Source organism: Schistocerca americana, chromosome 1 (genome assembly GCF_021461395.2).
Source record: "Schistocerca americana isolate TAMUIC-IGC-003095 chromosome 1, iqSchAmer2.1, whole genome shotgun sequence".
In the NCBI taxonomy this organism is placed as follows: Eukaryota; Metazoa; Arthropoda; class Insecta; order Orthoptera; family Acrididae; genus Schistocerca; species Schistocerca americana.
This window is the reverse complement of record NC_060119.1, coordinates 1,160,355,614-1,160,377,256: the sequence shown is the minus strand read 5'-3', so window position 1 is coordinate 1,160,377,256 and position 21,643 is coordinate 1,160,355,614. Positions and strand designations below refer to the sequence as shown.

At 42.9% G+C, this 21,643-nt stretch overlaps 1 protein-coding gene across 2 annotated transcripts in view; it reads right to left on the bottom strand.

The window, feature by feature from the left end:
- Nucleotides 1-1,254: 1,254 nt before the first annotated feature.
- The window catches only part of LOC124619524 (keratin, type I cytoskeletal 9-like), a 95,943-nt gene continuing 75,554 nt past the window's right edge, over nucleotides 1,255-21,643 (bottom strand). For both annotated transcript variants that reach the window (XM_047145976.1, XM_047145986.1), the window contains exon 5: nucleotides 1,255-7,436. In XM_047145976.1, the coding sequence (XP_047001932.1) occupies nucleotides 7,257-7,436 (180 nt within the window). In that variant the 3' untranslated portion in view covers nucleotides 1,255-7,256. The remainder of the gene's footprint in view (nucleotides 7,437-21,643) is intronic.

Sequence of the window (21,643 nt, the reverse complement as noted above, 5' to 3'; positions counted from 1 at the left end):
AGGCTGCTGCCCCTATTCAGGAACCACACGTTTCTCAAGAGATACCCCTCCATTGTGGTTGCCTCAGTATCGCTGAGGCACGCAAGCCTCCCCACCAATGGCAAGGTCCATGGATCATTGAGCGGGATGTTCCAACTATGTTACGACTATTTGTATCGTTGAAGTACGCACGCTTCCCCAGCTCGGCATGATGATTTTACGAATGTGTGATTGGCTTTGGTTTATATCAAGAGGCATTCGCAGGGAAGAATTCATTTGTAAGAAAGCTTAACAGTCTTACTCGAGTTCATAAAAAGAAGAAGGCAGGAACCATGCAGGCAGACGTCTTTAACCATTTAAGAAAACAATGGCTATTCTCTCGAATATGAGTTAGTGTCATAGCATATGGTCTCTCACTCAAGAGCCGTAAAAAAGAAAAGATTTGGGCAAAACTAGTAAGTGGGAGAACGAAAATGCCGAACGATGGTACCTGTCACAGTCTATCAGTGCTATACTTAAAGCCTAGCAAGGATTAAGAAATTTGAAATGCTACCATATAACGAAAATCGACCTGCGAAATTTCAACTTACGAATGGTTAGGGGTTTTCATTTAATATTTGACTAGCGTAATTATCCACTATTGCTTATAATTATTGCGGTAGCGCATACAATTAATTTAACGAGTATGTAAGACGTTTAGATCTCTATTTACATATATTGTAAGAGGTATTCTGACCCACACTTTTGCAGAAATGAAGCTTACTGTCTTGTTTATTTGGACATTGGTGTTGTGAGGAATCAGTAATCATTGTTATGGTGTGCTGTCAGTAATAGCATTTTACAACAGTCTTCAAATGCTAGTCTATGGTGACGCAAGTGTTACGAGAATGAAGTACAAGAAATGTACTGGCGAATCTGAAGTTTCATTTGACATTAAATCTAACCGTGAATACACTGTAGAGTTGGTAAAATCTATGTATTTTTGTTATAATTATTTGCTGTTTAGACGTGCTGAATGATTTGTGTATACATAGAATGTGATTAGGACTCCACTTTAAACTTTAGGTCATCCTGTAACTGGCTGAGTATGTAAGTTACAAAGATCATGCGTCGTAAAGCACTCTTAAGTTGAAATTAGCAATCAGGTTGGTACAACCTTACCTTTTATTTGCTGATTATGCTTTACTTCACACTCACCAGTTGCAAAAAAAACACCTACAATGTAGGTCGGGAATTGGGAGGTGGGAAATAAACAAGCTAAATCTGTACCATTAAAATATATTTTATTTTGAGTTCCAATGTAAGCACATCAGATATGTTTATGAAAAATACACAAGGTGGTCAGTAATTCAGTCAAACCAAAGGAAATGAAAACAAAGAGAATATCACGTGTGTTGCAGTGCTGAGAATACTGCTATTTCAGCTTATCATGTCGGATATCTGTACACATTTGAAAAGGAGAAACAACTGGACCACAGAATACACACTCATTAGGGAGAACACATACCACAGTTTGGGACAACGCCATTCAGCATTGTAAGCCCAGAATATTAGTGCAGTTTTTTCAAAATATTACATACTTTGGAATTATATTGGAGTACTAATAAACTCAGATCCTATTAGCAGATACATAATATAGTAGCTTGCGATTCTCATCCGTTTCCTAATATAGGAAACTATGAAGTGGTTTTCTGATAGCCATTGCATATCCCAGCTTGCACTATTGAGAAATATGAATATCAATAGTTTTTAGGTAACATTATAAAATTTGTAATAGTAAAATATAATACTAGGTTTCTACTACGATATGTATTTGCGTTTGAACATTACATGAAAGCTGTAAGAATTCTCGGCTTTATCACTGCCACGTGTACACATGAATATTAACTTTCATGTAGTAGTACCCAGCATGACTGAAACTAACGTAACAGGAAGTTGAAAAGGTACCAGCCAGCACTAAGATTCAACTCGTGCATTACAGGGATGTTTTGCTGTGTGGACAGACAGATAGATATATGGATAGATGGGTGCATATAGGGTAGCTCTATGTTTCGGATGGATGACACAAAATCGTTTGTCCATGTGGCTAATGTCGTCAATAATAAATACTAAGTGCATGTACAAGCCACTGATTAGGTATGATTCATTAGAGAGAAAGTACACAAAGTTTTGAAGCATTGCCCTTAGTCAACTTACATACCTGTTGGGAAATTTAAATAGACTGCAATGAAACGTAAATGAAAGGATTTGGATCCATTACTGGAGATCATATTGAAAGAATATTTCGGGAATGTACCCACGTTGCAACTGAGTTTACTTCTTGTTTGTCGTCTGCTTTCAGTTTATCAGCATATTTAACGTCGGTTTGCAATGCATCGGCAACGGAACTTCAAACCTACTGCAGGTCCCATCTGCCAAGTCTGGCATTACTGCGTATTAGTTTACAAATTACAATTCTGTGATAAAATAGTTTTCGAGTGCAAAAGAGTTTCACTCAAAAACTGGTGGTGTGTTTCCAAATACGGCTTCAAATAATTTTTACAGCTTTTATTAAGATGCAAATTCATTTGAAAGACACCAGTGGTTCTAAGAGGAAGACCATTTTGAGTAGAACAAATGAGATATTTTAACTGTGAAATTCATCTCCTGTGACTTCACGGATACGCTTTAAGATATCTCATTCATGTACAACGCCAAGAAACCAGCACAGTTGTATGCTAACCGGTTCTCCACCAGCAAAGTCCAGGAAGGTGGTGTTTTCATTTTGGGCACTAGGGAACGTCAAAATGAAAGGAAGCGATCTGGTGGATGTAGTATCCAAGGGTGCTTGTATGATCCATACGTTAGCACAATTCGGTGACCCTCATCTGTAATGCCATCCCCATATAAAGCAGAGTGTTAAGTATCACTGGGAGTATAACAGCGATTGCGAGCCTTAACAAACCAATAAACCGGAACTGTATTGTATCTCACTTCAGCCTATGACGCGAATTGAGGCATTGCCCTTTAACGAATGGATTCTTTTTTCATAAAGAGAGAAACTACTACGCTGCAGGTGTAGTGACGTACACGTACAGATACCTTGATTTTGAAGAATATAGTTTGTATGCAGGTTAGAGGTCAGCTCGTGATTTAGATGTGGTCACGCCCCCTGTTTGAACGATGGCACAAAAACGCAAAATTTTGGTGTCAACTCTCGTACTTTAAATATTGGGAAGGAATGTCTAACATTCAACAAGATAACTATAAGAGGCCGCTTGTTTAATATTTCCAATTTCGGAGTTAGTTATATATTTTTATTTGGTGTACTTACAAATTTTTGCATTTTTGTCTTTTTCTCTGTGACTGAATTCATTTAGTGTAACTTTTTCGCTTGCACTGATGTGCACTCCATTCTAATGCACAAGCATTTTTTATTCCGTCCTTACTTTGTCAGCTTTCCCAGGTGTTTAACTGTTTGTTGAAAAATACGACAGACAGGTAGCGAACTCATGATACCACAGAAGCGGAGAAGTGAACCTGGGTAACTGGAGAAACGTACGTTGTTCATAAGGCAAATAACGATTTTAAAATGGTCAAGGAAGAAAGTCTATCAAAACCTCTTACATGAATAAGGGACAGGTTGGCTGTATTTGCATAAGGCATCCTGCAGTAATTTACCTTGGAAGCGAGGAAATAAAGGAGAGCAGAAAACGTAGGGATAAATGTATTACAGTAAGTTAAACCTATTACTGGACTCGTAGTGCATAACAAACATGCATAAATGAAGAAACTGGGACGCTGTAGAGCAGGTGAGTATATCCACTGTGGAAATGTATATATAACATCAAATCATTTGCAAGATGTGTATTACCACAGTCAAATATAACAACTATGGTTTCTGCAGCTGTTTAAGTTGGTCACTACGTTATTGGCTTTTATAGCGAGGTGTAAATCTGGTTGACTACTTCTCTTCGGGCTTAAAAGTTCTCTAAATACTTCCCTATGTCCTCTCCTACAGGTGTGTGTATTCATAAGCCACATTATATTTCTTGTCCATCCAGCTAGTGAGCACAGATTTCTCACTTTTATATATCACTACAATTTGCAGTATATTTTTCTTACGATTCAGTAACACTGTCTTAGAACAGAGGAAGTCGTCCACTAGCAGCTAGGAGAATGGGACGCACGAGTGAGTCTCAAAAGAGGGGGGGGGGGGGGGGAGGGAGGAATGGATTCGGGGATCATGATCGGAGAATGAACTGAATGGTGATGTAGTTTAAGGCGTCAGGTGTCTCACCCTGAAACTGATCATCCTGGTAGACGAATCTTCAGCAGACATCGCCTTCGAAAAGCGGACGAGATGGGTTTACCAACCGTTAAAATCGCATCTGCCTACGAAACAGCGCGGTAACTGACTGCTTGTTTGGGCGTGGGTTCGATTCTAGTGCGTGGCGAGTTATATTTTTTCTCAGTTTTCTATGTTATTGTGGTAATTTCACTTTTTGTAACAGTTGATTGCCGCATCCAATCGAAGACAGTGAGATAAAAACAACTGCTTTCATCTTTAGTAACTTACGTTGTAGCCACTTATAAATTTATTTATTGTGATACGATTTACAATTTACAGGTTTGTTATTAATGTTTATAGGACAACAACACTCTTGCACCATGAACATTGTACAGTTACAGTCAATTTTTAATAAACTGAGGAGGGAAACATATTTCATTAACGTTCTGAAATCTCGGTTGTCAGTCGGTAATGTTGCAGCCGTAAATCAGCATCTAATCCAAATTCAGCGTCCGTTTCCCTTACTTTTCTGTGGTAAACACCAAAGTATTTCAACGGTGACAAAATTAAAAAACAGGTTTTACGCAACTTGTGTAGAATCCACAACCCCGACCTTGCCAGCGTGATTCCATAGAAGCCAGGCTGTTCACAACCACGAAAGCGGATGCCATTTATGGGCTAGTAAATTCATTCATCCGCTTTTCGAAGACGATATCTCGTGACTGAAGGTCCACCGGGTTAAACGGCATTAGGGTGAGATAGCGAGAGCTTAAACTAGATCATTTTATAAACAGTGCCGCACAGTTTCAATGTATTTAAAAAATGGCATCACGAAACTATCAAAAGTTACTGTAATATGTGTTTGTTTATCGACAAACAACTCTGGTCGAGTGACAAGTCACACACATATTAACAGAAATGTATAAGGAATAGTACACGTCAGAATAATTAAGATGAGCTACTCTGTTCAGCAGATATACGGGGATACCATTACATTAGGTTAAAGGAAGGTTCCTTGACGACAAGTACATATTTATCATCAATTGCAGCATCTAAATCAAGGTTAAAAATACGTATACGTAAAGACATTAAAATATTACACATTTGTATTACTACACCGCACTTAATGTACTGAGGCGTCGAGACAGTTACCGTATGCTACAGTCAAGTAGAGCGACCAGAGCCGAAATAGCACAGTCACAGCGGAAAGGCAGAACCGCTGTAGTGTGGGTGACCTGTCTGTGGCTTTGTTGTGGCTTTTGTGATGAAAACTGATTCTTTAACGAAATAGAGACGTTCCGAGCCTGTATAAGTACACCTCATATCTAGTGAGAAGGATTGCAGTCTGCCATTCACCAGCTCTAAGGGGGGACTTGCGACAGTCACCGAGGATCAACCAGTCTGCACCTCCAGAGTCTTCCGCGTGTAGTTGCGGCCCCACTCTTCACGTTGACGCAAATGTTGTCAACTTTCCACCCACCAACTGATGGGCCACCTTTAGGCTTACCTCTGACCCTGCCGGCTTCCTGCGCTGATCGACTACGGTTCGAGGCCGAGGCGTCACTCTGTGGGCGAACTTCTTACTGCCTACCTTTGCGTGTGGGGGCAGACAATGCTGCTATGATCAGTTTCGTCCACGCGGAGCCCACAGCGTGATTCTGCGTGTCTTGCCCTGTGCAACCAGGCAGCCTGTTATTTGCATTCTGGGTCACCGCCCGATGCTATGGTCAGTAGTATTGTCAAGTCACTGCCGCCATCGCGCCCCTGGCCGTTTGACGTTACATCCCTCCGTGCAATCTTCTGAAAGCCACATTACTTCGGAGGCTGCCTTTCGCTTACGCACAGGGGACGTTGGTCTCTGCGAGTATCATCATGATTGTTGTAGCTGACGAATAAAAAGTGAATATTTTAACAATGAAGCTTTTATGACTGTCACTTATGGATGCGTCCATTGCATTATAAAATTTTTCCATTAGTCACTAAGTGCATATGTTAACATCCATTGCACTCTTCCACACACCATCTTACCAAAATCGTATCATAAATTGACACACTGGAGCATGTATATCTGAAGGTCGGAAGGCGAATGTGGCTTTCTCTGTTTTGTTAGTTTTATTCGTTGTCCACAAGCAAGACACAGATATTGTAAATTATGCATCTCTAATGAAGCTACCATCGATTTTCGTAACTTGTAAGCAGTCTCGCTGCACTCACATAAAAGCGAACATCGGCTGACTCAGTCGTAAGTTTATCATACAACTTCTGTGTGACAGTATGTGGAACAGTGCAATGCGCTTTTAAATTGTACACGTAGTAACTAACAGAAAAGCGAATAGGACAACAGGGGCATGTAGAGGGTGTGCAAAATAAAACTGGCCTGCAAAACTATTTCACGCACCTTAAGATAGGCAACCCAACTGACAACGTCTGCTCAAGGGGTGGATGATGTTGGGTTGCCTACCTTAACGTGCATGAAATAGTTTTGCGGGCAAGTTTTTATTTTGCCATCATATATAACTAACATGCACTCACGTTGTATTTTTCTGCATCTATAACTATGTTTTTAATGTCTTTATGCATACTGTATTTTTAACTTTAATTTAGATGCTGCATCTCAATAATTATGCGCTTGACGCCAAGAAGCCCTCCATTAACGTGATGTAAAGGTATCCATGAGTATCTGATACACACAATAGTTCGCCTTAATTATTTCGCGACGTACTATTTCTTACAGATTTTCGTTAATTTTTAGGTGACCTGTAGGAAACTGTATGCCGCCAAATAAAGACATATTACAACAGGTTTTGGTGGCTTGGGGACGCCACTTTTTTAAACTAAGTCGTCAGTGAGTCCGTTCTCTGACCCCACTCCCCATTCCCATCCAGTTGCCAGTGGACTGCAGAACACCACACTACACTTAGGGCCATGGGTACCGCCTGCTTGAACCTTCTCGAGTCTCGCCACAGCGAGTCTTTGTCGGCGCAACTGTTGCCCTTCAGGACGCCGCCTACTGCTTGCCCCCCGACGTCTTCTTGTGCGAGGAGTGGCCGCCCTTCTTGGAGTACTGCGACGAGTGCTCGTGTGAGCTGGAGCGCCCCCCGTGTGCGGCGTGGCCGCTCTTGTCGCTGGTCGCGTGGCCCTTGCCGCTCTTACCGGCGGACCCGTGCGTTCCCTCTGAGCCGCCCTTCTGTAACACAACACGAAGGGACACTGTGAGATGGAACTGTTCTGTGAAAGTTTAGAGATTTCTTTTTTTCTTCACTTAATGTCATTTACCTTATTTGAAACATGCACAAGAGTCATTCAGTAAATAATGCCTTACAATTTTATCAGACGATGTTTACTCCTAAGAGTTAGAATTTGGTGTCTACACACCATGAGAAAAAAAGTGAAGCTCCAAGAAGATGTGGTCGGTTGTGAATTTAACTGCTTACACAGGAGAAAGAGATAATGTAGGTAATTTTAGATCTATTTCTATGCCATCAGTGTTTGTAAAAATTATTGAAAAGGCTGTGTATGTAACGATAATCGATCATTTTATATCACACGATTTGCTGCAGTTCGGCTTTAGAAGTCATTTAACAACTGAAAATGCTATATTCTCTTTTCTCTGTGAGGTACTGGATGGGCTAAACAAAAGGTTTCGAACGCTTGGCATATTTTTTGATTTAACTAAGGCATTTGATTGTGTTGATCACAAAATATTGCTCCAGAAGTTGGACCATTGCGGAATACGGGGAGTAGCTCACAATTGGTTCACCTCTTACTTTAGCAACAGGCAGCATAAGGTCATTATTCACAACGTTGACAACGGCTGTGATGTGGGGTCTGAGTGGGGTTCTGTCAAGTGGGGGGTGCCCCAGGGATCAGTGCTGGGGCCACTCCTGTTCCTTATTTATATAAATGATATGCTCTCTAGTGTTACGGGTAACTCTAAAATATTTCTGTTTGCTGATGACACTAGCTTGGTTGTAAGGGATGTTGTGTGCAACATTGGCTCGGTTTCAAATAGTGCAGTACATGACCTCAGTTCATGGCTTGTAGAAAATAAACTAACGCTATACCACAGTAAGACTCAGTTTTTACAGTTTCTAACACACAATTCAACAAAACCTGACCTTTTAATTTCACTGAACGGGCATATGATTAGTTAAACTGAACAGTTCAAATTTCTAGGTGTTCAGATAGATAGTAAACTGTCGTGGAAAGCCCACATTCAGGATCTTGTTCAAAGACTTAATCCAGCCATTTTTACTATTCGAGCGGTATCTGAAGTGAGTGATCGTTCAACACGAAAATTAGTCTACTTTGCTTATTTTCATTCGCTTATGTCGTATGGTATTATATTTTGGGGCAGCTCTTCCCGTTCTAAAAGGATAATTTTGGCTCAGATACGGGCGGTTCGGGCAATCAGTGGTGTAAGTTCACGAACCTCTTGTCGACCTCTGTTCACAAGTCTGGGACTTTTAACTTTGGCCTCCCAGTTATATATATTCCTTACTGTCATTTCTTGTTAACAATATTAACTTATTCCCAAGAACAAGCAGCTTTCCCTCAATTAATACTCGGCAGAAATCAAACTTGCATTTGGATCGGACTTCATTAAGTCTTGTACAAAAAGGAGTCCAGTATACTGCTGCATCCATTTTCAATAAACTACCACTCGAATTCAAGAATCTTAGCAGTAATCCACGCGGTTTCAAATCGAAACTGAAGAGTTTCCTCATGGGTCACTCCTTCTATTCTATTGAGGAGTTCCTTGAAAACTTAAGCTGATTCTTATGTTGTATTGTTGATTGCGTTTACTTAAACTAATGGACTGACTTTTTTCGGGTTCATGAATTTTTTTTATCTGTTATTACTTTTATGTTGTAATTTCATGTACTGACATGTTGCATGATCTTGGAGACTTGCTCCTCAGTTTGGTCCTACGGAATTTGAAGTGTAAAATAAATAAATAAAAATACACCTTCTAGAAGTATGCCAGTGATTTAGAGTTGCAATTATCTGGGACAGATAGAACGGCCACCACAGTGGAATAGTGTTATCCATGTTTAGTGTTGCTACCAAGTCTGATAGTGTATGTAAGGAGCACGAACAGCATGAGATGTTGAGTGATCACTGTGTAGGATGCAGAGATGCCGCATACTCATGTGAGACAGCGACAGCAGCACCTGGGTCAGTCTGAAAGAAGTGGCCTCATTATGTGTCTCCATTTGGCCAGCTGGCCGAATCGGGCAGTACCCAAATTTGTGGGGCACTTGAGTGTGACAGTGATCCGATGCTGGACAGCATGTGAAATGGATGGCAGGTACGTTCGTCGTCAAGTTGCCTGCCGACCCCGTCTGAACAACACAAAGGAGGATCGCCGTTACTGCGCACCAGGCTCATCCTACCCCTTTAACATCTGTGCTTGCCATATGAGAACAAATAGTTTACTCCCTGCGACGTTCAGTGCGATCCCACACCACTGGTTGGAGACTACCATCAACTGGACTAGGGAACTATCATCCCACGAGTATACTGTCGTTGACACCACAACACAAATGGCCGCGTTTTGAGCAGTGCCGTGACTGGGAAGCATGGGTTGCTGACGAATGACGTAGTATAGGTTTCAGCGATGAATCGCGACTCCGCACTGGCCCTGGTGACCACGTTCGGTGAATATGGCAGAGACGGGAGAACAGATACCATTGAATGTTTTGGAGAGGCACAGTGATGTTAGAGTATTTTACAGGCTATAAGACGCACATTTTTCATCGAATCCAAACGTCAGGTACGTCTTACACTGTAAATTAATGATAAAAGGTCCAGTGTTTGATTTAAAATTCCCGCCAGCCTTAAAAATGGCCATATAATCGATGCTGCAGATGGGAGACCTATATCTGTGTGGCAACATTGGATTCAACTGGCACCAGCAGTGCACCGATACGACGAACAGGAGTCGCAGGTATTCACAAGCTGGCTAACACTATCTCACTCCAGCCCCACCATCACAAACCCAGAACACTGTCTGCCATGTGATGCGTGATTTCAGTGTGGGGTGCCAGTGAATTAGAACTGAAGGTGATTTGTGTTTCCGGTAATAGTACAATATTTTTGTTAGTAGCTGGTTTCGTAATGGAAAAAAATAGAAGGTATTCATATTGTGCAGGCTATAAATTGAAAATAACAGCGTATGCAGAAGAACATGGAAACAGAGCAGCTGAGCGGCATTTCGGCCCTCCACCAACAGAAAAAACCATTCGCGACTTGCGGGCTAGTAAAGAAGAACTGAAAAAAAAAAACGTGGAATAAATTTCCTGTACTTTACATCTATGGTCACAAATTTTTTGTCATCAGACTACCGGTTTGGGTCTATAATGACCATCTTCAGACCTATTTATAAAAAATTGCTCTGAGCACTATGGGACCTAACTTCTGAGGTCATCAGTCCCCTAGAATTTAGAACTACTTAAACCTACCTAACCTATGGACATCACACACATCCAGGCCCGAGGCAGGATTCGAACCTGCGAGCGTAGCGGTCGCGCGGTTCCAGACTGTAGCGCCTAGAACCGCTCGGCCACTCCGGCCGGCAGACCTATTTATAAGAACATGTCCTAATACACTGGAGCCATAGTGGCATCGTCAAATGAAAAACACAGAATCAGCACTAGCATCATACAACTCTCTTGCCTGTTGTCAGTTTTCGTGACCGGTGCTGCTACCCCTTAATCAAGCAGTTCGTCAAATGGCCTCACGAGGGCTGAGTGCACCCGCTTGCCCACAGCACTCGGCAGACCCAGGTGGTGACCCTTCCAAGTGTTAGCCAAGCCCAACAGCGGGCTGCAAGCGGGATGCACTCAGCCCTTGTGAGGCCTATTGAGGAACAGCTTGATTGAGAAATAGCAGCAGCGGTCACGAAAACTGACAACGGCTGGAAGAGCACATGCTGACCATATGCCCCTGTGTATTTGCATCCGGTGACGCCTAAAGGCAGAGGATGACACGGCGGCTGGTCGGTACCGTTGGGCCATCAAGGCCTGTTCAGACGGTTGTGTTTTTGTTTTGCATCATCAAAAAAGCCATCGTCACTTTCTTCAAATAAAATCTGATTGTGCTAGCTTACACTGATAAAACCAGAGTCAGTGGGCATTTGATATCCAGTCCTACTGAAGCTGTAGTACAAAGATGTAATTTCCAGAAACTGCTATATTACAGCAATCCACCGCTAATTTAGCGTCATATATAATTTTACAACCAATTTTTATATGCTCAGTACGAGGAGTCGGCATACTGAACATAGGGGAGCATATGCAGAGACAGCGAGACCGAAGATCACAGCACCGGTACATTATCAGGCCGGAGGCGTTTTCTTGCCTACTACGTCTTACGACATTGAAAATATTCACGGGAAAGAGAGGAAAACAAGATAAATTGTCATGCGTCCACTCAGAGGTATGGTAAGAAGCGATATTTAAAACGGATGCATGTTTTTAAGATTTTCCTCTTTTATGTGTTGAGACAAAATTCTGTCTTTAGAAACTTTCTAGCAGGTGAAACCACACAAAAATTTATTATATTCACATAATTGTTCCTCATTGTACAAAACATAAAGTCCCAGTCTCTATAATTTTGCATTGTGTATTTTAGAGAGTGTCAATCGATTCTCTAACGAAGAGTTACATTAGAACTCTACTCACATGAACTGTTTATGAGTGTCATCAACGCGCAGCTAACCAACTCGCTAGTCAGCTACTTCTTTCGTAAATTTCATGAGTTGCGACAAGTTCGAAGCAAAATTAACCGTGATCCAGGACAGCATTTATCTCTTTATTGCAGTTAAGGACCATAGTCGTACACAACAGGTAATTAATTTGGTCTATTTTGGCATTCTGCCACATTTGAGTACAAACGGTTTGTCTAGACTGTAGCTGTAGACGATATGTCACGTACTGTATTAATTGAAGGATGAATGTAAAGTGTGGGACTCATGCAGGCGTCATGCCATAAATACATCATGCATACATGGGCGCCACACTTTACATCTCATCTTTCAAGTAATACAATGCATGACACATCATGTACGGGTACAGTCCAGACAACTACACGGTCCAGTCACATTAATGTGAGCACCGCCTATGTTCTACGTCAACGTGCTATAACCACTCCCAAACGGCAGGTCGCAGAACTACCAGTGGAAGGAATGTAAAGTGTGTCCCAATCGCTAACAGCTGGTGGCCGCACTGGCAGCAGAGGGTGTGTAGTGCATGCTGTGGAGAGTGGAAAACAATACAATCGCTGTAATGCGGAAACGGAACGATTTATCTGACGCCCAAAAGAACACGATCATTGGTTTTCGGGCCATTTCCGAAACTGTTAAGGCTTTTGTGACCACTTGTTGGCAAACTGCCTATTGGCTTCTGTCTCGGGTTCTTCGGCCGACGTTCATCTAATGATTTTTACTGACGTTTCGCCAGCACGAGTGGCTGGCATTGTCAAAGCTTCACCCTCCATTGCCGGTGGTGAACTGGAGCCGAGCTCGCGGCCGCAGACTATATGTACCTGGCGCGCCAACTTTCGAGGGCTTCTCCGCGGTCATTTCCGGAGCGGTTCTCCTCTTGCTACCTGCGACGGTCGTTCGGTGCAGTACGGGAACGAGGATCCGCTTATCTTGATGCTTTCCTCTTTCTTATTGAAACTGTTCGCGTGTTTTTATATTTCTACAGCTACTCTGAACAAGCGCGTGTGGTAGTGCTTCTCTACAGCCAGAACTTTCTTGCCGGAAATGACCGCGGAGAAGCCCTCGAACGTTGGCGCGCCACCCACGTACGTACAGTCTGCGGCCGCGAGCTCGGCTCCAGTTCACCACCGGCAATGGAGGGTGAAGCTTTGACAGTGCCAGCCACTCGTGCTGGCTAAACGTCAGTAAAATTAATGGATGATCGTCGGCCGAAGAACCCGAGACAGAAGCCAATAGGCATTTTGTCATTTCCAAAACGATTAGGTTCGTAAACTGTTCGTGTGCCACAGTGGTTAAGGTACTATATCGCGCACTGCAAAATGGCGCTATCCATAACCAACACAGAGTGGCCGTGCGGTTTGAGGCGCCGTGTCACGGATTGCGCGGCCCCTCCCGCCAGAGGCTCGAGTCCTCCCTCGGACATGAGTGTGTGTATTGTTCTTAGCATAAGTTAGTTTAAGTAGTGTGTAAGTCTAGGGGCCAATTACCTCCGCAGTTTGGTCCCTTAGGAATTCACACACATTTGAACATTTGAAAACCAACACATAGGGAAGTCTAGTGCAACACGAGCCGTAGATGCGGGGTTGAACGACGGCTGCGGGGATGTGTACATGTGACTGGACAGTGCATGTTATACGAAAACTTCTGTAAGAGCGCGATGTTATTGTACATATCTTCATGATCATGTAGCTTTTGAATTTTTTTTTCTAGTTTATTGATATGTATGTGTTTTTTACCATTGTCAATAAAGTTTGCTTGTTTCCCGTGACTTTAAGATTAGAACCCGAGAGTATACTTGGGAGAACGTCACAGTGATACTGAAAGTACTGAACTGGAAGGCTCTTCAAGATAGATGTAGACTGTCCCGAGAAAGTCTATTAACGAAGTTTCAAGAACCGGCTTTAAATGATTACTGTAGGGATATACTGCAACGCCCTACGTGTCGCACACATAGGGATCGAGAGCATATGATTAGAATAAGTACTGCACTCACAGAGGCATTCCAACAACCATTCTTCCCGCGCTCTATACGTGAATGGAACGGGAAGAAACCCTAATAACTGGTACTATGGGACGTATCCTCTACTATGCACCTCACGTTGGTTTGCAGAGTATAGGTGTAGATCTAGGTTGGCAAAGGTTTTCTGTTCGGACGCCTGCGTATTTTAAATTAGTCCTTGGAAATGGCACTGATTCTTGTCTGTTTTGACCAGTACCGTGTTCGTTACTGACATTCACGAATTTTTTAATGTGATTTTGTCCTATCTGTCAACTAACGGTAAAATTAATTACAAGTGCTGCATTTATTTGCGTATGTGGGAAAACTACTGTGCGAAGGAATATCGCTGTCGGTCAACGTAGGTGCAAGGGACTGTTTGAAATCAGTTGGTCTGAGGATTTCACTGTGTTCGGGAGCTGTATTGCGAATGCTCGTTTCGTCAATAAAATTGTTTTACAGAGGATCAGGACCGTGTGTTTACTTAACGTAACCATCTCCTGTAACATGTGCAACTACATGGGTGACGACCGACGATCTCGATCACTTATAAATTCAACGTATCTGTCTATTGTGCAACGACAGTGCTGCTGCCACTGTGCTGCGCAGATTTCACTGGTTGACAACGTTTCTCCAGCCACGTCACCCACTATGGATAACACCTCACATGCAAGTCGTGTGATAATCTCTTCGGCAGGGCTACATTAGTGTGCAACGATGCAAAACAACGGAAAGTGAGAAACAATTTACTCTGTGATTTCGGGTGGAACCCCGTTTCTCTTCCAAACCTGGCTAGACACAAGCCAAGGCAGTGTAACCATGTGGAGACGTGTTTAATCGATTTTGATGGAACAACCGCGTCGCGAGCGAATAAGATCGCTTCGGAACTCGTGCAACTGGCTGCATCGCACTACGCCATCTCCCATCCAGCATGTCGCGCCGCTTACGGAGGACAATATTTGCTCGACAGTTCTTACAATGCGACCATCACCCAGGCAATCATTCTGCCACAGGACACACCTCAAACTACTGTCTTTACGACCAGAACAACCTACTTTGTGGTTTGCCATCGTGGACAATATCTTCAAATCGAGTGACGTCATTAACAACGACGTCAAATTCGTCACGTTATTAACCAAAGTCGGAGAACATATGGAGGCAACAAGTGATATCATCTTCACCCCTCCAGCAGACAACAAATACAAGACAGTCGAGACAGATCTTCTACGTCGCCTCACCCGCTTCCCCGGTGAGAAAATTTATCACGTCGTTTGCGACGAAGTTTTAAGTGACGAGAACCCATCGCAACTATGGTGTCGCCTACGCACACAGATTGACATTCGTCTCTTGCCTGCTCTTTACGATTTACATAAACGATCTGGTTGATGGTATTGACAGCGACATTAGACTGTTTGCCGATGATGCTGTAGTCTACAGGAAAGTAGTATCACACGAAAGTTGTGAACAAATCAATGAGGATTTGCCGAAAATAAATGCGTGGTGTAATGACTGGCAGTTATCTCTCAGTATTAGTAAGTGTAACCTACTGAGTATAACAAGGCGAAAATCCCCATTAATGTACGAGTGCAAAATAAATGCCCAGTCTTTCGAAGCGGTAACATTAGTCAAATATCTGGGTGTGACTATTCTAAATGATCTCAAATGGAATGATCAGATTACACAAGTACACTCTAGATTGCAGTTTATTAGTAGAATCCTGAAGCGATGCAGTCCTTCAACAAAGGAAATAGCTTACAATACTTTAGTTCGTACAGTCTTAGATTATTGTCCGTCTGTATGAGACCCTTACCAGTTGAGTCTGATTCAAGAGATTGAGAAGGTCCAAAGAAGAGCGGCAAGATTCGTGACTGATATATTGAGCCATCGCGAGAGCGTTACAAATCTCATAGAAAGTTTGAAGTGGGACACACTTGCAGACAGACGACGCGCTAAACGGCCTCGTCGACGTCTCTATCGTCAACGCCGCCATCGCAAGCCTGTTTACAAACATATAATAAGCCTCGAAAATAAACTTGGCACAAATGGAACAGCACAAAGTGTTACATTGAGTGGACCCATATTTTTCCGAGGATGTCGAGTGAATTTCAATCTTGATGCTGGCACAGGGAATACTGGAAGTGGATGGTTCACTCTAGCTATCGTTCGATGTGAGAATGCCTGTCTACCTGGACTGGAATCATTCGCCGACAGAGATGTCATCGCTTACAAGACCTGGCATTGTGGAATAGATGCTAAGTGCCAAATAGCGCAATGACCACCATTGAAAGACATGCCCTCCGCCACACACCGCTTGGTGGCTAGCGGAGTATATATGTAAATGTACATGTAGACCACAAATTGTGGACTTTATGGGCTGTGAAGCTCCTTACGCAAGTGCAATTGGCAATGGTGAGCCATGAAAACGAGTCCTTGGACGCACGTCTTAAACATGCCGATCGAATAGATTCGATCATAGGAAACAAACAATACATTAATAATGTCGGCGGGCATAAAGCGGAGTTTCCTCGGCAGTTGATGCGGCGCCCCCCTACCACGGGCCGAGCCGACTCCGTCCACTCCCGCCGACTGACGTTACCGCACCAGGCCGGAGCGAAGGCCTCGCTCGACACCAACAAATCCAGATCACCAACTGCGTCAAGTCCGCGGGTAACAGAAGTCATTGTTCTCTCTAATGTTGTAGGTGTAGGCATCACTGTTCTTCTCAAATTGTGACAGATTATTTATAACGAATTTCATTAGCGAATAAATGTACTGGATGGTACAGTTAAAATGCCTAGCTCCTTGATCAGGTACCTACTTGACATCTGTGGGTGAACATCACATATTATTCTTACTGTTTACTTTTCTGCAACGAGTACTGTCTTTCTGAGCAATGAGAAACCCTGGAAAGTTACTCCATACAATATTATACAGTGGAAATATACGTGGAATATGTCAGGAGGTTGATACTTCTGTTTCCAAGATTAGCGGTTATACGAAGAGCAAAAGTAGCTGAACATAATTGCCTGAGCAGCTCAGTAACTTGCTTCTTCCAGTTCACATTTTCGTCCATATGTAAACCCAAAAATGTGGAGCATTCTGCTCATGAGCTACATCAGTTGTTTATATGACTGTATTTGTTGTACTGAACTGAATGTAGCGTTTTTTCATTTAAATTTGGGCTGAGTCCATTTTTATGGAACCACTTAGTAATTCCTTGGAAAATATTGTTTACTAACTTTTCTGCTGCTTTCTCTGTAATGGCAAAAAGTACCATTTCTGCTTGTTGAGTGCCAAGTGAAAGTCATTCACATGTATAAGGAATAGGAGTGGACCAAAAATTGAACCCTCTGGGACTCCCACCCCCCCCCCCCTCTCTCTCTCTCTCTCTCTCTCTCTCTCTCTCTCTCTCTCTCTATATATATATATATATATATATATATATATATATATATAGCTCATTTTATTACTTCTCTTCAAATCACATTAATCATAGAATGGAAACACACAGCAAAAGAACGTACCAGCGTGACTTCAAACACTTTGTTACAGGAAATGTTCAAAATGTCCTCCGTTAGCGAGGATACATGCATCCACCCTCCGTCGCATGGAATCCCTGATGCGCTGATGCAGCCCTGGAGAATGGCGTATTGTATCACAGCCGTCCACAATACGAGCACGAAGAGTCTCTACATTTGGTACCGGGGTTGCGTAGACAAGAGCTTTCCAATGCCCCCATAAATGAAAGTCAAGAGGGTTGAGGTCAGGAGAGCGTGGAGGCCATGGAATTGGTCCGCCTCTACCAATCCATCGGTCACCGAATCTGTTGTTGAGAAGCGTACTAACACTTCGACTGAAATGTGCAGGAGCTCCATCGTGCATGAACCACATGTTGTGTCGTACTTGTAAAGGCACATGTTCTAGCAGCACAGGTAGAGTATCCCGTATGAAATCATGATAACGTGCTCCATTGAGCGTAGGTGGAAGAACATGGGGCCCAATCAAGACATCACCAACAATGCCTGCCCAAACGTTCACAGAAAATCTGTGTTGATGACGTGATTGCTCAATTGCGTGCGGATTCTCGTCAGCCCACACACGTTGATTGTGAAAATTTACAATTTGATCACGTTGAAATGAAGCCTCATCCGTAAAGAGAACATTTGCTCTGAAATGAGGATTGACACATTGCTGGATGAACCATTCGCAGAAGTGTACCTGTGGAGGCCAATCAGCTGCTGATAGTGCCTGCACACGCTGTACATGATACGGAAACAACTGGTTCTCCCGTAGCACTCTCCATACAGTGACGTGGTCAACGTTACCTTGTACAGCAGCAACTTCTCTGACGCTGACATTAGGGTTATCGTCAACTGCACGAAGAATTGCCTCGTCCATTGCAGGTGTCCTCGTCGTTCTAGGTCTTCCCCAGTCGCGAGTCATAGGCTGGAATGTTCCGTGCTCCCTAAGACGCCGATCAATTGCTTCGAACGTCTTCCTGTCGGGACACCTTCGTTCTGGAAATCTGTCTCGATACAAACGTACCGCGCCACGGCTATTGCCCCGTGCTAATCCATACATCAAATGGGCATCTGCCAACTCCGCATTTGTAAACATTGCACTGACTGCAAAACCACGTTCGTGATGAACACTAACCTGTTGGTGCTACGTACTGATGTGCTTGATGCTAGTACTGTAGAGCAATGAGTCGCATGTCAACACAAGCACCGAAGTCAACATTACCTTCCTTCAATTGACCCAACTGGCGGTGAATCGAGGAAGTACAGTACATACTGACGAAACTAAAATGAGCTCTAACATGGAAATTAAGCGTTTCCGGACACATGTCCACATAACATCTTTTCTTTATTTGTGTGTGAGGAATGTTTCCTGAAAGCTTGGCCGTACCTTTTTGTAACAGCCTATACATATACATACACACACACACACACACACACACACACACACACGCACACACACACACACATATATATATATATATATATATATATATATATATATATATATATATGTTTTGCTTTCTGTTTATTGAGTATGATACAAACCAGCTGTGTGTAAAGAACCAATTTCATAAAACTTGAGGTTTTCTACGACAGTAACATCATCATTTAATAGATGAGAGGAGAAGATTTAAAAACTCATCAAATGAAGTAGTACAAACGTTTAAAAAATGAGACTGATAGGAAGTGCAAACTGGCTAAACTAGAATGGCTAGAGGACAAATGTAAGGATTTAGAAGCATACTTCACTGCGGGAAAGATAGATACCGCATACAGGAAAATTAAAGAGGCCGTTGGGGAAAAGGGATGTAGCTGTATTAATATCAAGAGTTCGGGTGGTAAAACACTTCTAAGCAAAGAAGAGAAAGCTAAAAGGCGGAAGGAGTATATAGAAGGACTGTGCAAGGGAGATGAACTTGAAGGCAGTTTTATGGAAATGAAAGAGGACGTAGATGAAGATAAGATGGCAGGTATAATACTGCGAGAAGAATTTGACAGAGCCTTGAATTATCTAAGTAGAAACAAGACCCCGGTCGTAAACGATATTCCGTCAGGGAGAGCCAGTCATGACAAAACTGCTCCATCCGGAGTACAAGATGTGAGAGATAGGCGGAATACCACCAGACTTAAAGAATAATGTAGTAATTCCAGTTACAAAGAAGGCAATTGGTGACAGGTGTGAAAATTACCGACCTATCAATTTAATAAGTCATGGTTGCGAAATACTGACACGAATTCCTTACAGAAGATTGCAAAAACTAGTAGAAGCCGACCATGGGGAAGATCAGTTTGGATGCCGGAGAAATGTAGGAACATGCGATCAATACTGACCCTACAACATATCTTAGAAGATAGGTTCAGGAAAGACAAACCTATGTTTATAACATTTCTAGGCTTAAAGGAAGTCTTTGACAATGTTGACTGGAGCACAATATAGGGAGCGAAAGGCTATTTGCAACTTGTTTATAAATCAGATGGCAGTTACAAGGGTCGAGTGGCATGAATGTGAAGCAGTGGTTGAGAAGGGAATGAGATAGGGTTGTAGCCTATCCTCAATGTTATTCAATATGTGCATTGAACAAGCAGTAAAGGAAACAAAAGAAAAATTTGGAGTAGGAATTAAGTTGCAGGGAGAAGAAATGAAAACATTGAGGTTTGCCGACAACGTTGTAATTCTGTGAGAGATAGCAATGGATTTAGAAGAACAGTAGAACGGAATGGACGATGTTTTGAAAGGAAAATATAAGATGAACATTAACAAAGGCAAACCAAGGATAATGGAACGTAGTCGAATTAAATCAGATGATACTCAGGGAATTAGTTTAGGAAACGAGACACGTAAAGTAGTAAATGAGATGCGCTATTTGGGCAGCAAAGTAACTCATGACGAGGATAGAACATGGAGACTGGCAATGGCAAGAAAAGCGTTTCTGAAGAAGAGGAATTTGTTAACACGGATTACAGATTTAAGTGACAGGAAGTTTTTTCTGAAATTATTTGTGCGGCGTGTAGCCATGTGTGGAAGTGAAACATGGACAATAAACAGCTGAGACAAGAAGAGAATAGAAGCTTTTGAAATGTGGTGCTGGAGAAGAATGATGAAGATCAGGTGGGTACATCGCGTAACTAATTAGGGGGTTCAGTCCGGAACTGTGAGACTGCTATGGTCGCAAGTTCGAATCCTGCCTGGGGCATGAATGTGTGTGATGTCCTTAGGTTAGTTAGGTTTAAGTAGTTCTAAGTTCTAGGGAACTGATGACCTCAGATGTTAAGTCCCCTAGAGCTCAGAGACATTTGAGCCATTTTAAAATTAGGTGGTACTGATTGGATTGGGGAGAGAAGAAGGCCAAAGGAAGGGCTCGGTTGATTGGACACATTCTGAGACATCGAGAGTTACCAGTTTAGTACTGGAGGGAAATGTTTAGGGGTAAAAATCGTAGAGGAAGAGCAAGAGATGAATACACTAAGCAGATTTTCCGCCCCCGGTAGCTGAATGGTCAGCGGGACGGATTGTGAATCCTCTGGGCCCGGTTTCTATTCCCGGCTGGGTTGGGGAATTTTCTCCGCCCAATAACTGGGTGTTGTGCTGTCCTCATCACCATCATCCCATCATCCTCATCGACTGCAGGTCGCCGAAGTGGCGTCAAATTGGAAGACCGGCACCCGGCGAACGGTCTGCCCGACGGGGAGCTCTAGCCATGCGATAAAATAAAATAAACTAAGCAGATTCAGAAGGATGTAGGTTGCAGTAGATGAAGAGGATCGCACAGGATACAGTAGCATAGAGAGCTGCATCAAACCAGTATTCGGATCGAAGAGCGCAACAACAGCAACATGACCACACTTCCGTGGGGCATTCCTGACGATGGTGAAGGCTCGCCGTCGAGGTACAGGGTTCTATTACTTAAGAAGTCTTCGAGCCTCTCACATATCTGGGTATCTACTCCGCATGGTCGTACCTTCGTTAGCAGTCTGCACTGTGGTACCGTATCAAACGCTTTCCGGATATCTAGGAATATAGAATCTGTCTGTCGTCCTTCGTCGGTACTTCGCAGCATATCGTGCTAGAAAAGGGTAAGCTAAGTTTCGCACTAGAGATGCACTCCAAATGCATGCTGATTTGTGGACAGCTGCTTCTCTGTCGCAAGGAA